Genomic DNA, 17120 nt, shown 5'->3' on the forward strand with positions numbered 1-17120 from the left:
ACATATACCTACTATATCATCTTGCGGCATAACAGCACAGCTAGAAAACAGTAAACAGGCCTCTACAGGAATTGAATTAGTCTGCTGCAATTAAAAAGTATTCTGAAACAGTGATGTACACACATTTCATTGAAATAACCACAGTTTGCATTTTGTACTGTAACAATATGCAATCGTGTTCATTTAAAGCCCATTAGGTTGCCATGATTAGCACCATGCTATTTCCAAGAATTGTTTGTCCATACGATCTTTCTGCATTAGCTTACTGCTGCACTTTACCAGGCTTTTAGAGCGTTGTGTATGTGATTAAATAAAAACAGGTTCCGTTTTATAAGAACTTTATGAAGAGGTTTGATGCCCTTAATCAAGCATGGATACGAAGTCTCAGATTTGCAGATATATTAATGTCAAAAGCATTACTGTGAGTCATAGAAATGTTTTTTTTTTTCAATTAGAAAATGAGTTCTAAAATTGTCAATGCATAAAAAGCGATTCTTTTTATTGGACTGTATGAAATACAAACCACTCTTGTATCGTTTCCCATTGTCTGTGCTCATGCTTCGTTTGTCAGCTTCCATTTGGTGATTCATTTTGCCACGTAGTAGTGAACTTTTGAGACGTCTAGCTTTAGGAAAACACACGTTTGTTTTTATTGGTAATGGCCGGGTTCAATGTCCTATTTCATTTGACCTTGTGACACCTCTGACATGGTCTAACGGTTTTGGTAAAATGGTTTCAGTTGGACTTTAATATCATGAATGGTTTCTGAAACGTGGCTTAGTTTAACAAAATCAAATACGCCCTTAGCTGTACACAGTAACTGACAAGCAAGCCCTGTACTGTGACCCACCTGCAAATGCCAAATATTAAACAACAAACTCTTATATACCTGTAATACAATGCAATACTACTGAATCCATGTGTAATACTATTTAATCCATATGTATACTATTTAATTACCTCTTTAATATCCTTTATCGTGTGCATTTTCATTCTCTATTGTAGTTTCTTTTGTAAACATTATTTGTAATATTTTATCACTTCCCCTTTATATCAGAGTAGCTAGCTCTGAATTTTGTGAAAATGAAGAAGGTTTTTATATCCTATATATTAGCTCCATACAACTACTGTATCAACGATGTACAATTTCTAGCTCTTGTTTCTCAGTGTTATGTTCCACTAAACAGGATGGTTTTAGACCAGGAAATGCACTTAGCTGAGATTCTGCTGTACAGACATTAGTAGCTGCTGTCTATCACTGACTATTGAAAATGTAAATTTGTTTAATGCAAGGACCAATGGGATTTTAAAATTCAGCAGTGAAACCTTTTAAAGGAGCGACAAATGTTTTAAAAATCAATTTCCTTCTTTTTAGCAACAGCAACATTATCGCCGAGTACTGTTTGAATGTCAGAAATAAATATTACAATTCCACGATTAGAAGATGACAGTATACGGTCCTGTGACGCGGCAGCGTCGGCAAAGAGACTCAGAGACCAGAATGCTGAATGCTGTATAAATGAGAAGGAGACTGAGCTCAGGTATAAGGGAAACAACAAGATTGACACACAAACGCAATTCAGTCATCTGTTACCCTTTTAAAGTGGGAATGAATGCTTCCTGCGCAGATGTATAACTGATTTGCTAGTAAATGTCAGTGGGTAGACGTCTATAGCACAGTCAGTGGGTTGCCAAGAAGAGCTGCTCATTAATTGTGCGGAAAATGCCAAAGTAAAACACACCAGAGAGCTGTAACACATTGACAAGAGAAACATGCAGTATTTACCAGTGACCCAGATCATTTTGTAGGTAGGCTGGTTCAAAATCAGCGTAAAGCACTGCAGAGATCACAGTTAATGCACTTTGAATAACATATGGGAAATGTTACCTTATTAAAAGTTCAAATAAAAAATGGTCAATTACTACTACTGGTACAGTACTGATTTAAGTACTGATTTAATGTATAAGAGACATTTTCTATTCTGAACTGCTTACCACTTTCTCCATACAACTGCACAACCTTTATATTTAGCATTTTCAATAATACCTCACCGAACATGACATGATGACCTGAAGTAAGGTCTGTGTTGTGACAAGCACAGAGAATACGAGGACTATGATTCCCTCTCAGGGTTAAGGTTATACTCTGACTGACATGGTGGAGGACAGGTGCGACATGTGAATTAAAATCCATCCTCCTTATAATGACGTCTTTCGAAGCCAGCCGTTTAATGCTTCTTAACAAAGCATGCATCCTAATGAAGGGGTCCATGGTAGCGGGTGAAGCAATCGCCAGCCAAGGTGATGCAGTCTTAAATCAGAGGCAGCGCATGATGACAGATATTTATAATGAAAACCAGTGCACAGCAGCTAGCGGTGGCGAACTGTTGCACAGTTCAGAAGCAAAACTGTGAACCAGTTCACTAGCCCTTATTGAAATACTATCTCATTGAGGCCCTTTCTAAATAAATGCGATTGCTTGCCAAGTGTTACATCAGCACAACCTGCTGTCTAACACATCTCTCACTAGTATGTAAGCAGTTGGCATCCAAGCTGTCTTGCATTATCTGAGTAGTACTATATGTACTGTCCTAGTATATAGGAGTAAGAGACTGCAGACAAATCCAGCAGGGGTGTGAAGTACAGCCTGTGTCATGAGGAATTCAGGATCCCTCTTCACATCAAGTTCCTTATTTTAAAAATGGATATCTTGATATACAAGTTTGTATACACCATGGGCTCTCCTAGTTTTGGTATTGGACACACCCAATCCAAACAGAACTCCCCACGGCACAGGGTGCCAGTCATGAATTTCAGATCTGCAGAGTATACTATATTAGCTTGTATTCGATGCCTGTTTCTAGATTTCTATACTGTATTGTGGACTTTGATTGGCAGTAGAGTCCAGCACATTTGAAACTGTTACTTTGGAAAATGAATGAAGAAAAGTGTATGTGAAACAACGGTTAATGGATTGGTTAGCATGAGTGTAGCTACGAATCCTGTTTCCTTGTAAAAAAAAAAAAAAATAATAAAAAAAGCAGGTGCTGCATTAAATCAGTTTAGTGTAAAATGTAAAATACCTTTAGCATGCAGTTAAATGTAATATCCAATGTTCTTAACAACCCTACAGTGATGTAAATGGGGTCAGGTTAAAGGTAAAGGTTGTGTCTTATATATTTGTATATTGAAAATGAGAAGGTCAGGGGTTAGGTTGAACAAACCGGTTCCTTTTACTTCTCAAGACTAACAGAACTAATGACAATTTAGCAAAACTGAATCATTTTTACCCCAGTTAAATCTTTGAATCGAGAGTCAATAATTACGTATGTGACACCATTCTGCAGAGCGCAGTCCCCATGCAGCACATTATGTCCAAATATGGATTCTGCATTCCAGTGACTCTCCAGGATTGAAGACTGTTGCTAAAATCAATAGAGACGATTTGATCGTCAGAGTCTTCAGCTCAGATTGAAGAGAATCAGTATTCATGATGCGCTGGGAAAGTAACAATCTGTTTTACATCAGTAAACATAATGTATTAAAAAAAACAGCTTGTGCATTTCATTGCACTGTTGCCTTTTACCGGTATTGCTTGTTAAGTGACAGTATGTGACAGCAAGGCCAGCACTAGGATCTTCCAACTCAGGTTTGTTCCCTAATTAACACCTTTACAGTGAAATGAATTAATCACGTGAAAGAAAAAGTGTGTGCAGCATATGGCAGGCTGTCCCTAATATAAGCTTGTATATACATTGTACACATCTATTTATTCCCATGAGAAAGGAACAAAAAAGACTTGGTTGTAGATAAAGATTCCAGCTGGTGCCTTCAGCAAAATGCACAGGGGGCTAAATGCTGAAAAAATAAAATAGGGCAGGAGTGAAAAAAGTCTTATTTTAAGGAAGAAAATGTTGTTTTTTTTTGTTGTTGTTTTTTGTTTTGTTTTTACTGCAGGACCAAAGTAGAAAATCTTTTGCAAATTTTGTCCATTAAATTGCAATAACAATATTCAAAATCTTGCACAATGGTGCCACCTATTGGAGACATAGGTCATTGCTGATCATATATTAATGTAACATTGATGATTTATAATACCCATCAATGCGGCATGGGTGCTGATTACAGTAACCTGATGTAGTACTTGATCTGCTTAAAAAGTTAATGTAACACTCCAGCATGCGTGGTAAAGCCCATGACTTTGTTAAGTCAAACTGACAATAGTGTCTAGCACTTAAAGCTGCAGTATTCCACAACCATGTTCAGTTTTAAACCATGTCTGTTTATAACAGTCTTTTAAAATGTGCCATCTGCTGACTATTAAAACAACGCTGAAAGTATGCAGCCCTATGTGACTTTGTGAGAAAATGAGTCATGCTCAGAATACTACTTGCAGCAGTAGGTGGTTATAAATGACATCTGTGCCAATCGTGCATGACTGACCAAAACCAACCTGTGAGACAGACACTATGTGTGATAATATATTGTGACCCTGTGATGGGGTGCAGCCTATTTTGTGGTGGTTTTGTGGTTTTTGTATTGTTTAGAGTGAGTTTGGGGTGTGGTTCAGTGAGTTTGTGTGAGGAATGTGTGGAATGTGCCTGAGCTAATTAGGTGTGAATTAGCCCAGGCACCTGTATAAAAGGGAGTGGTTGGGTATGTTAGTTGGTGAGTGTTTGTGAGAGTGAGAAGACCTGTATGAGAGCGTGAGTGGTTATTTTTGGTATAGTATATCACCATGACCAGAAGGGCACAAACTCTTATCAAGGACTTTGTAATTCTGGACATCCGGACCCTCGGGAAGGACAAGGCCTGCGCGGAGTGGAGGATCGCCGGACTTCAGGACGTGAAGATGGAATAAAGGAAAAAACTGGAACCGCTAGCTCCTAGGAGCGGGACTACGGGGCACCACTAAGCCTTTTATTTATTTTGTCATGCCAGCATTCCGCCCTTTTTAGCTGGCATGACCGTTTTTGAACGGTGCCCTGGTTTTATGTAGTCTTTTTGTTTCAGTTTTATGGACTTTTATTTGATTTACTTTGAATGTTTTATTTGATTTTGTTTTGTTTTGTTTTATGTATCTAAAAGATTTTTAATGTTAACTATTAAAAGTTACATTTTAAGTGTTTTAAAATTTTAGAATTTTAACTCACTGTTTTTATACACTGTCCCTTTTCCCCTGTCCCTGTTTTAGTAATATAGTTTTATGTTCACTTTTGAACCTTTTTAGAGAGCACTCCCCGGCCCTCACAAGCACTGGTTTTTTATAGATGGTTCTTTTATTCCAGTCACTTTTAAAACAGCACAGGTTTTTTTCATGTTGATTTTAATCTGTGTCTGTTTTAACCATGTACAAAGCACAATTGTCTTGGTGTTTTTAAATGTATTTTAAATGCTTTTAAAACAAAATGTATGTCTGTATGCATGAATGTCATCTTTAAAAGAAATGTAAAATGAATGAAAAAACGAATGGGTGTAAATGTAAAAAAATGTAAAATCTCAATAAAAGAGTATAGTTTGTTTAGAGCCTGTTTTTGTGTTTGTCTTTTTGGTTGGCCATTGTGCCTTTTGTTTTGTGTATTTTGTTTAATTAAAAGTCTTTTATTTTCCCTGCACATCCTGACTCTGAGTCTCCTTACCCCGGTCAGCCTGTCACAGACCCATACATTATTCTGTTTATATTCAGTGTCTGAAACATGAGGTGTGGTCACAGAAAAAAATAGGTAACAATTAAAGACAATACTCAACGTTGATAGATTATGTTTTGATGGACCAACTTTTAATCTTCATTTTTCTTCTTTCTTATTTAGGTAGGTTGTTCCCCTTTTTTTCAACTCTACAGGTGTCTCTTGTAAAATAGACCAAAAACACTATTTGGGAACAGAGTATAATACAAAGACTATGGATGAATATACAGACATCAGACATACAGTAGCAGTAACACAGATAATGGCACGCACAACGCTGATCATGGAAATACCTAATTAACACCACAAGGGGGTGCTGTGCCCATGCAAAAGCCTGTTTGCCCTTTCTCTTATTCTTTCTAAAGATTGTAATGCAGTATTGTGTTCCAAAACACTGTCTAATCACAGAGAATGCATACAAACACATTTTAGCAGCCTTTAAATAATGTGTGGGTCAAGAATCGGATAGAATCACAGAATGAAAAACTGCGTGGAAACGGCTCTAAACTATTTTGCTAGTTTATTTTTCACAATTTCCTTTTTTTTGGTTGATTTCCATTCTGCCGTTAATAACGTGTTTTTGGAACATGTTGTGATACACAGTGGAGAGCAGGTGCAGTATCCTTCAGGATGTAAAGACACTGGTTAATTTGTAATACCAGAATACTGGATGGAGGTAGCAATTACAAAAGGGTCTGAACACTAAAAACACAGTGTAAACCTCCAAAGATATTGAGAGTATTCAAGCATTGGTGGTTTTCCAGCCAATCAGGGTGCAGGAAGTGTAATTAGGCAATAATACCCCTCACTATGGGGAGTAACAGGGACCTGTATAGGTGGCAATGAGAACCGTGTTGGGTTTGATCCAATTTCTAATGTGTTGAAACCCCCAGTAATAACATATGACACACAACTACATCTTAACCCTGTTATCAAACAAAAAAGAAATGGGATCAAAATGGTGTGATCGCGAAACAGGAGCGCAAATTGTAACATGCATCATCTATCATTCATAGGGCCTGAATTATATTAAAGTTTATGTCACCCCCATAGTTCTACATTATAATAGCTATGACGGTGCCATAGTTTTGATTTAATCCAGCCCTAGTCTATAGAATGCTATAAAGCATTGTTGCAACAGAGGAGAATCTGTGAACACATTTTTACTCTCCGATTACAGGAGGTTGATAAAGTTATAACTACACCTATTTCAAGGCACAGCTATGTGTTTGTATTCATTTTTGCACATTTATAAACAAACCAATTCAAGTGCAACAGACTATGAAATGCATATCCCAGTTAATAATACCTGACTGAAATTGCAACAAACGGGACAATGGCAGTCAGCCAAGTTCCCATCCTACACATTTCACATATAGACTCAGTTTCAAATAGATTCAAATGGAGACTGCAGATGCAGAGGAGACATGGTAGAAGCAATTACATAAATGGAATATTACAAGGTGATATTGTTTAATGATGGCACTCACATTAAAGAATGGTTGCAATGAAAAACGACCTTAAAATGAGTGAAATTCGATGATTCGATGCACAGGGAAAAAATAAGAACGTGGCAACAGACAAGTTCATTTCTGTTAATATATCCTATTCCCCATGTTTATGTTTAACATGCCTTTGTCAAGGAAAAGTGTGTTTGAAAACAAACAGCGAAGGTTCTTATAGGATTTTGATGCCATGGTAACTTCACACATTACTCACACACATATACACTTTTTTGGCAAAATTCAAATTTTCTAGATGCAAAACTGTACTGTAACTACATTAATATTTGTTAAAATGGTTTTGTGTTATACATACACTATACTATGACCTATAAGTATTAAACAAACAACAATTTGCTGAATTCAGAAATACTAAAGGAAATTGAATGTAAGTTTATTTTAGTATTTCTATATACTATATTATATATAGGTTATATTATACAATTGTGCACAAACATGTTAGTGAAAACAGTTGCATTAAACCAGGATAACTGGAAATAACAGCAACTTCTAGTTCTGACCAACTACAGAACTTTATAGTGTAAACCCAGATAACTACTGCTTGTGACCAGCTAGAAACCAAGGAAAACAATGGTAAGAAACTGCTCAAGCAGCAGCCAGGACCTTCTTGAAACAGAATAGAGGAATTGCTGAAAATGTGTTCATTCAATTTGTAGACATCATTGCTTCAGTTCCCAGGAGTCTGTTTTCAGTAATGATGTTAAAATGCTTTAAAAGAGGAGTAATTAACTGGTCATTAACAGGACCAAGATGGACGGAGGCCAGCAGGAAATTTCTGAAGATTTTAATAGCAGGATGATGAAGGGAATTTATCCACTATTATTATTATTTTTTTTTTAATTAAATTGATTTAATCAGACAGTTGCCTCTGGGTTTGACTAAATCCTTTTTTTGTTGGTGTGACTAATCCACTATTCCCGACCAAAAGCTCAACTAATAAAGCACCTCCTTTTGAATACATTATTGCCAGTCTTCACCTCCAGTCTGGCAACATGTTAACAGATGGGCAGCCCAGCTTCAAATCCCAGCAAATGCTGGAAGCGTTGAGAATTGGAACACGTATTTACTGGTTTTCTTACTAGATACCCATCTGGTATATAAAACCACAGTACAAGTTTGCAACAATAATAGATTCATCTGCTTTAACTAGCTTTGGGGGGGGGGGGGGGGGGATTATTTACTTTTTTTAATGCTCCCAGTGTTTTAGTTTCTATTACTTCACCTGGTAGGCTATTCCATGCATTTAGAACTTGCGTTAAAAAGTGCATCTACCTTTCTGGTCTAGACTTACTTTTACTCAGCTTCCACTTATGTCCTCTTGTTCTTCCCTCTGTGCTACATATGAGGTGGTGTAAATGAGGCTGTCCAGTGGCTAAAGAAAAGGGCTTGTAACTAGGAAGTCCCCGGTTCAAATCCTAGCCCACTCGCTGTGTGACCCTGAGCAAGTCACTTAACCTCCTTGTGCTCTGTCTTTCGGGTGACACACTGTTGTAAATGACTCTGCAGCTGATGCGTAGTTCACAAACCTTAGTCTCTGTAAGTCGCCTTGGACAAAGGTAAAACAATAGTGTCTTGGGTTAACTTTATCTAGAAAATGTCATGCTGATTTTACAAAACTGGAACCAAATCAACTAAGTAATACAATCCCAGTTCTCTTCAGCACTCTCAAGGTTGTTTCTCAGTTTATAACATTTACATATTTTTTTCTACTTTTCAAAGAAGTTAATTAAATGCTTTGAAAATATGTCCCTTTGTCTCTTCTAATCCATGTTCACTTTTATCATATACCTGGCCAGAGCAATGCAGGTTGGGGCTGGCTGTGCTGGGTTTCAACTGGTCATGCTGAGTTGGTTCAAGAAAAACTTTATGTTAGCGATTTACAGGGAGTGTAAACTTAGCAACTGACTACTAATTAGTGCTTCTTCTTGCACTTGTTTTTAAAGACTGACCAGTTGTCTCTTTCCACAGGTAGTTGCAATGGGCAATGGTAACCCATACAAGCTTACAAACATGAAAAGAAAAGGAATACGTGTATTTTATTAGTTTTCTCTTAGTACTTCGAAACTCAGCTCTATTGAGAGTTTAATAGTTATGGATGATGAGCCTGTTAACACATTAAGTCTATCTGTTGGCTCCGCCATCCAAGTTGTTGGCTCATGTACCCAATCTTTCTTTGCACCCAGCAGAGAGTTGATTAAAATGTTATCTATCTTTGTCAGCCAGATAATCACGGCACACTGATATCAATCTAAACCTGCCATATGTCACATGAAGTCTGGTTTTAAGATGCTGCACTTTCAGTCCCTGACAATAAGAACACAGTGAGCTTCTGGATCTGGATCTCATCTCATTGTTCATCTTCTTAGGAGACAGAGAGGGTGGCTTCCAAGTTCATTATTCCTTAAAAATGAGGCTTTGTAAAGAGGTTCTTGTTTTTCTCTTTACACAAACACACACAGGTTTGTGAGGATGTTGCATTGGTACCAATATACTGTAGATTTATTATTCTAAAGTCAGGGCTAAAGTAAATACTCCTGCATTTAAAGTTTTCTTTTGAAGCGATTTTTTTAAATGTTCAAATGTTTAAACAAAAGGGTGTGGCCTATGTCCTCATATGGTACGCAAGTTATCAAACACACACACACCTTAAATATTCAAACTCCCATACACACACACATACACACAAAAAAACAACATTTCTTTCTTTTTTCATTTATTTAACGATTTAACATAATAACATATACAATAAACTCCTGAGATGCCAACAGAACTGTAGGACAGTGAAAGAAAAGAAAAAACAACAAATAATGAGCCAGCAGCTTCAAGAAGGAATTGCAGCTCTGGACTGATGCTTAGAAGACATCCACAGGCAGTCTGGATTCTCACCAGCAGGGGCTTGTAACTCATAACTCGGCAGCAATCCAGAGTCCAGAAGAAAGGTAGAGAACCAACTGTTCCTCATTAGAAGGGATTGTTCATTTGACCTCTAATTCCGCATCAGCTATTTAACATGGGATTGGGTACTGAGGAAAAGAAGGTCCCTGTTTTTTTTTTTTAAGCATTACAATATTACAATGGAGGGAATGGACACCTTTCAATAGGTCCCAACCAAAATCCAAGAAAGTGTCCCTCTTTTTAGGTGTGGATGATCAGTTGCTTTGAAGGGATTCTGTTTGTGTCATTGACAATATACAGTTGAAAAGTTAATGGCTTTGAAAGATACCCTCCAGTTCTCCACGGAGGGTCTTAGTGTCCATTGGTCTCCGCGGCTGAGACAGAGGCTGGTGTCGATGACCTGGAGGCAGTCGTGGTGATCTTCTCCAGTGCTGGGCTGGCTGTAGCCACGCTGTCTGGGAACTTGCCCGCTGCCCTGCCTGGCACTGCGGAGGGGGGTTTGGGTTGCGCCTGGAGTCCTGGGCTGCAGATCAGGTGGTGCCTCTCCCAGTCCTTGTGCTGACAGAATGAGCCGCAGTAACGGGCCGCGTTGCAGCCGCTGCAGGTTTCACTGGCTTTGCGACCGCAGTTCCAGCAGCTCTGAAAACACAACAACGAAAGCTACGTCAGTCTGTACCCCTTTTAGGAAAGTTTAAAAAACCTTTACTCTTACTCATCATATACTAGAGACAGAGGGCTAGTTTTTTCAAAATGCAGCAGGGAAATCTATTTCAGACAGAACTGGACTCTGGTAGCAGCATTACCGAACACCCACCTCGCTGGAGTCTTCCTGCTCGTTGATGACCTGGATGGCGTCCTTGGTGGCCTGGCGCTTGGCCTCTGCCAGGGTCTTCTCCATCCTGGCTCTCTCCACAGTGACCAGCTCGAGGGCCTTCTGCTCAGCCTCTGCCACGGCTTTCTGCACCTCGCCCATGGCCTGCCGCTTCACCTCATTCACCGCCTCCTCTGCACAGGGAGAAACTACCGTCAGGACCCGCTGGCGCGACACACTCAATTTATTACCCCTCCGTGACATTTTGGGCCAGATTTAGAAAACTTTTGCTTGATTTAAAAAAATAATAATTGTGAAATAAAACTCAAAATATCTCATTCATTTTATGGTCGCTTCTTTCCAGTTTAAGAACAGAACAGTTTTCATTGTTATAAAAAAAAAAAAAAGAGAAAATCTGGCCAAGCAGGATTTCACACTTGACTACCCCGCTTTAGTCATTTTGTAGATAAACCCTGTGCACTCAAGGCAGCTGATATAATCCCAGGGAATTTTATTTCTGGTTGCCTATTTTAATTAAGTCTCCTTTTGTCATGTTTTTTTATTATAGGAGATGTAGACGCTCTCATTTCATTATACAAAGGCCCCTTTCTGAGCCTTTGGCTTGAAAAGGGCTTTTAGCGGTCAGAGGCACTCAGCAGGGAGCCACGGCAGTTGACTAATCCACGTTTGATTTATTTGTATTATTTCTCTTTTCTGGGAATGTTAATCCTGAACAGTACAGCAACCATACACCGCAATTTAAGTTCTTACCAGCTTTTCTCCAGATCTCATCCGGGACGTAACCAGACCGGGGTGTGAACTGGGAATCTGTGAAAAGAGAATACACACTTTAGACACATTGCACATTACTGTTCATGCACTTTAGTTCTGTTTCAACGCCTTTTTTGAAAAACTCTATTTTGTTAGTATTGAATATTTTTGTCTTGTTACATTGCACATTATTAATCACATCTCTATGCTGACCACTAGAGGGCCCAGGCTGTCTTGAACTGAAGGCAGCAGGGGATGAAAGTCAATCATTTTAACAAAACTTTTTTTTTTTTTTTTTTACAAAATAATAAACGTGTATCTGTATCAAGGTATTTAATGATGAACTATTTTTTAAGAAATGAAGTAGGTAGAATTTAATTAAATTGAGTGCAAATTGCGGAGTAAATAGATTAAATACAAATAGGGGCAGTTTTAGGCACACACAGCTCATGCAATTGCATGGGGCCCCAGACAGCAAGGGGCCCCTGTTGTTGTGACTCAGTATTCAAAAAACGTATATTCACCTCAAGTCTGCACCAGAATTAATGACTTATTAGCCATTTTACGCCACAAACCATAAACAACAACGTGTCGGGTTTAAAGCCGTGCGCAAGTTCATTTCAGTATGTGTCACGTAGTTACCCACAATCTAAGCTGCCAATGGTAAGACACTTAAACATTAACTCATTTTGACATGTGAGGAGAATGCACATGTAGGGCTGCCTATTTGAATGAACCTGGAAACAAATTAAAATAAATGCATTTCCAGCCGATGTATCGTCCTCTTGTGATGCTCAACTGCATCTACAAGTGAAATCTGCTGGACATGTATCCCAACCTCAGCATTATTGACTTGCGTCTGCTTTTGACTGTGTCTGTCACAGTAGCGTCAGCGGAGAGAAGCTGTTCTTGCCTGAACGTGAAATTAATTAAAAAAAAAAACGATTTACTTTCTACAATGTCGCAGGGATGTTTGACTGGACTAGGGCAGATATCGATTGTGCTGAAAATTGGATTATTCAGCTAGAATTGAAGACGTTGTCACTTTGAAAGCATGAAAGGTTCCTTTCTGTCTCTGACTCTTTTTTTTGCGATTGCTGTAATAAATGCAATACGTTTAATAGCGTCCTTGTTGCCCTGGTCATGGTATCATAGTGCAGTATTACTGGTAAGAATAGGGGCCCTGGAATCAAGCTTCGCATGGGGCCACCGTGGGACAAACTGCGCCACTAAAGAGGGGTGTCCAATCATGGTCCAGGAGGGCCATTTCACTCCAGGTTTAACAGGCAAAATGATATAATTAACAACTTCAGGGTCTGGATTGAGGTTTAATTGGTTCAATTACACAATTTAGAACACAGACCAGGAATGGAAGGGTCAGCTTGGGACAGCCCTGAAATGGGAGACAGTGTTTGTGTGGATCTTACCGCTGTCTCCTCCCCCGCGGGGGCTGCTCTGCTTGGAGGGGGTGCTCTTCCTCTCCTCCTCGTGCTCACTGGAACGCCTCCTCCAGTAGTGCATCTCCTCGCGGTCTGCCTCCTGGCAGCGGCGCAGCACTGCGATGGAGCGCCGCGTCTTCTCCACCATGTCCACGATGCAGTTCAGCACCTGTATGAGGGACACAGCGAGGGCCGTCAGTCACAGGGAGATACACAGAGACTGGCAGACAGACGGAAGCAAACACACAAGATGCTAGTCACAGCCAGAAAGACGTGGGGTCTGATTTTTAAAGCTAAACTAATGAGTTCCAAAACTGCGTTTCAAGTGAATTTTTTTTTTTTTCATTAGGAGGTTAAAATGTTATTTTTTAAATATTTTTTTGTGATGCAGGTTTTGTGTTTGTATGGATAATATAATAATAACTCAAAGCTTTCCACAGTCTTGACACCTTCAGAACCTTTGAAACAAAAATTCTGGTGAAAATTGTAGACACAGAAACGAAGAACAGATAAAGTTAGTAACAGACACAGATAGCATTAGATATCGTGAAATAGCTTTGCGTTAATGTACAAGATACTGTAGACTACCCTTCAGCAAGTATTTGTTACAAAAACTAGTTTGCAAATCTCATGTCAAATGTGTGTTTACACAGCATGTGGAAAAAAAACCCCATCTAAAACATGCAAGGTTGCGGGGGTAACACAAGTGAAAAAACAGGCAGTCATTAAGGGGTTAAATTACATTTTGCACTCCTTGTTCTGTCCTGCCCTTGGCGAAAACAACAGGCCTTACATGATCGAGGTGTCTCCACTCATCCGCCCACTCTCGCTCTGTCAGCCTGTGGTCCATTGGCTCTTCGCGATAGCCCCCGTTTGTGCCTGAAAAAAAAAAATACAAAAATGGGGAAAAATAGTGTTAAAACTCAGTCAGTTAAATAAACAAAAACTACACACTCAGGAGGAGCGATGTTTATTCATGATATCTGCCCCCTATAACACGATGCAGCACTATTGTCGCCAAGACTCTGCTCATGCCAAGATACACAGCTTGTCTGGAACTGTCTGGTCTGGAATTCATCACCCAGGATCTCCAGGTGCCTAGGCCTGGGCTCAGAACTGCTCCGCTATACTGTCTGCTACTGTGGCTGCACAGTGCAGCCGATTACCCTGCACAGTATAACTCAATTAGGGACCCACACAAGGACTGCAGCTTTCCAGGAGGTCTTGATGAAGGACAGACATTGATCAGCATAGAATGTGTTGGACAATCAACATCTGGAAGTCAGCTGGCATCATTTTCTTTTGAAAGCAGCAGCCTGGGCGGCATTCCGTCAGGGAATCGCCAGGGCTGGAGAATGCCAGCCACGTCTCAGCAGCAGCCTGGGCTGATAAGTGGATGTGACGCTATGCTTGAAGATCTTTAATGAAAACAGCTGCAATCTGGGTTTCATCCACTCATTCCTGAGCTGAGGTTTCTAACAGCAGCGGACACAAAAGTGCTTTTGATCACAAAGCCCTTTTCTAAAACTAGTAAATGTGTTGCTACCCATTCACCTACTGTGAAACTGTTTTTCTACAAGCCAGAATAGAAATGAAATATTTTCTCGTTTTGTTTGGGTGCATGAGATTTATAAAATATCCATCCCTTGATTTTTCAACTTCAGTAATTATTTACTAGGCTTACTAACTAAATATACTTTAACCACTGCGGTCACTCCTAAAGACTCTGAAACAAGATCCCCTTTTTCAGGGATTGAAGACCCAAATTCCCCTCCCCTCCCCTCTTACCTGGATGGCGTGGCCGCTCTTTGACGTCTCGGACCTCTAGGAGGCGCTGGGGGTCCCGGTAGTTGTGCGGGCCGGTGACATCCTCCAGGGCGTAGTGCTGCAGGGGGGGAGGTGTGGGATGGTGCTGAGTGTTCAGTGGGAGGGGCACCGGCAGGGCAGGGCTGTGGCGGGGGGCAGGGCTGATTGTGCAGATGCGTTTGGCTGGGGGCTCCATGGCGACAGGTACCCGCTCATGAAACCCGTTCTCTTTACCTCTGAACAAGAAACAAAAACCCACTGTTAACACCAGGCTTCATCTGACACGAGATGTCATTTATAACAAAAGATAATTCCTTACACGATTTTAAAACGGCGGTTTCTAATAACAGTAATACCCAGTGGAGCAGTGGGATCTGGCCTCACCTGTCAGGGCTGCGTCTCTTGCCGTTCTCGTTGGTCTCCAGCAGCAGCTCCGAGGAGTCAGGGGGGGAGGCCATGGTGGTGCTGAGCAGCAAGTGCTCGTGCTGGGACAGGTACTGCGCTGGGGTCTGCTTGGCAGCCCGGGCACAGTGCAGGAGCTCCCTCTGCAGGAGGGGCAGGTTAGCCTGCAGGTGGAAACACATAGGAGTGAATCTCTTGGATCATGCCAGTGAAATTGGATTCTGCATTCGTTCCAGCGGAGTATGCCCACTAGGCTTAGTTTACCGCACCCCGAAGAAATTGCATTAAATGGAAATTGCATTAAAATACCAGTAATATCCAAATTATAAAGGAAACACTTACGTTTAGGGATCCGCTAAAAGTATATACACTTACATTTAGTGATCGGCTAAGAGTAAGTATATACAGTCTATAAACATGTTACTTGTTATGCTATAAACAGTTGTAGATTATAATTCGAAATAATCCCAATTACAATGCACTTTTGATCTCAGTTTGTACTCCAACACATTATAGTGTACAGTAATCCGTTGCGTATCCGTCCTAACTGTTTATCCACCATGATCAAGCTATTCAGCAATGTTACTTTATTATTGAACAGAGAAGTTTAGTTCAGGAGATTGTAAATCAACGTTTTCGTACGTTGTGTTGTATGTGCTCTGTGAGCTCCCATTGCTGATAGTGTCACATGAGCTGTTCAGTGTGTTGATATGTAAATAAATCCTGTTTGCCTGCGGGGCGTATCAACTTTAACCTCCGTCTCAATCTCCTGCCTGTCACTCTGCAGCAAATGCACGCACCCACACGGCATATGGCTACCCTGTCACAAGCATTAATACCCTGTATCTTTCTAAACAAGGGATTTAGGAGAGCTCCCCAATAAAAGATGAATCTCAAAACAATAATTGTGTGAATATACTATTGTTACAGCTGTGTATAATGGTATTTAAAACAGGATTCATTTATCTGACTTTTTACATATCCGCCCTTACTCTGGTTCCACCGCAGTCGGATACGCGACGGATTACTGTAAATTAAATTTATATTTATATTTATATTTATATTTATCTGATCTCTAAACTAAAGTGCTTACAGTTCTTTCCTCTGGCACATAGGGTTATTAAAAGGTTTGGTTCTGGACCATTTAGGTGGCGTACTTTTCTCTTGACGCCTCCACAATGTTTTAGGTTACAGTATGAATAAATAAAGCACACTGCATGCAAGACTCCTGAGGGAACAGCCACTGTGCATCCAAGCAACTCATTAATTCTGTTCACATAAAATATCGTTGGTGGGTTGTTGTTTTTTTATTCTCTTCCAGCTTCAATTTGTGACATACTGCAGGCTTGAGCTGAGAGGATACGGATGATAGCATAATGAAAAGCAGGCCCCAGTGTGCATAATTACACCCACTTCCTCACTCTCCAGTTAATGCCTCCTTGCATATGCTGCTTGTCATTTAGCCGTCTTCCGCGGGCGGAAGCAAGTTTTAAGGTGCCCTCGAAGCTGAATGCCTGCATTAATGCGATATGGATTCCACATGGCTTTGTGCCCTCTTAAAGAAAACGACGGCTTTATAGTCATGTTTCACACTTCCGAGCTTTTGGAGCAAGACGCTGAGAAAGGGCTTCACACTGGAATGCAGAGCAAGAACCTAATAAATAATACACTGAATCGAAAGACAGCGTACATCAGTGTGGGTTCAGTGGCATCGGCACTCCATATAAATATTGAACTATGTTTCCATGTATCTGAGCAAGCTGCCGAATTTAAGATAGCCATTAAT

General features: G+C 40.1%; 1 protein-coding gene across 3 annotated transcripts in view; it reads right to left on the reverse strand.

Annotated features, from left to right (window-relative positions):
• Window positions 1–10221: 10221 nt before the first annotated feature.
• LOC117401679 (protein CBFA2T2-like) overlaps window positions 10222–17120 on the reverse strand; it is a 29919-nt gene continuing 23020 nt past the window's right edge. For 2 of the 3 annotated variants that reach the window (XM_034002510.3, XM_034002667.3), the window contains exons 5-11: window positions 15317–15498; window positions 14915–15168; window positions 13869–14005; window positions 13115–13295; window positions 11688–11744; window positions 10920–11110; window positions 10222–10744 (exon numbers count right to left, since the gene is read on the reverse strand). In XM_034002510.3, coding sequence (XP_033858401.3) covers window positions 10457–10744; window positions 10920–11110; window positions 11688–11744; window positions 13115–13295; window positions 13869–14005; window positions 14915–15168; window positions 15317–15498 — 1290 coding nt within the window. In that variant the 3' untranslated portion in view covers window positions 10222–10456. The remainder of the gene's footprint in view (window positions 10745–10919; window positions 11111–11687; window positions 11745–13114; window positions 13296–13868; window positions 14006–14914; window positions 15169–15316; window positions 15499–17120) is intronic. The other variant, XM_034002583.3, reaches the window with a different exon arrangement.

Source organism: Acipenser ruthenus, chromosome 18 (genome assembly GCF_902713425.1).
Source record: "Acipenser ruthenus chromosome 18, fAciRut3.2 maternal haplotype, whole genome shotgun sequence".
Classification (NCBI taxonomy): Eukaryota; Metazoa; Chordata; class Actinopteri; order Acipenseriformes; family Acipenseridae; genus Acipenser; species Acipenser ruthenus.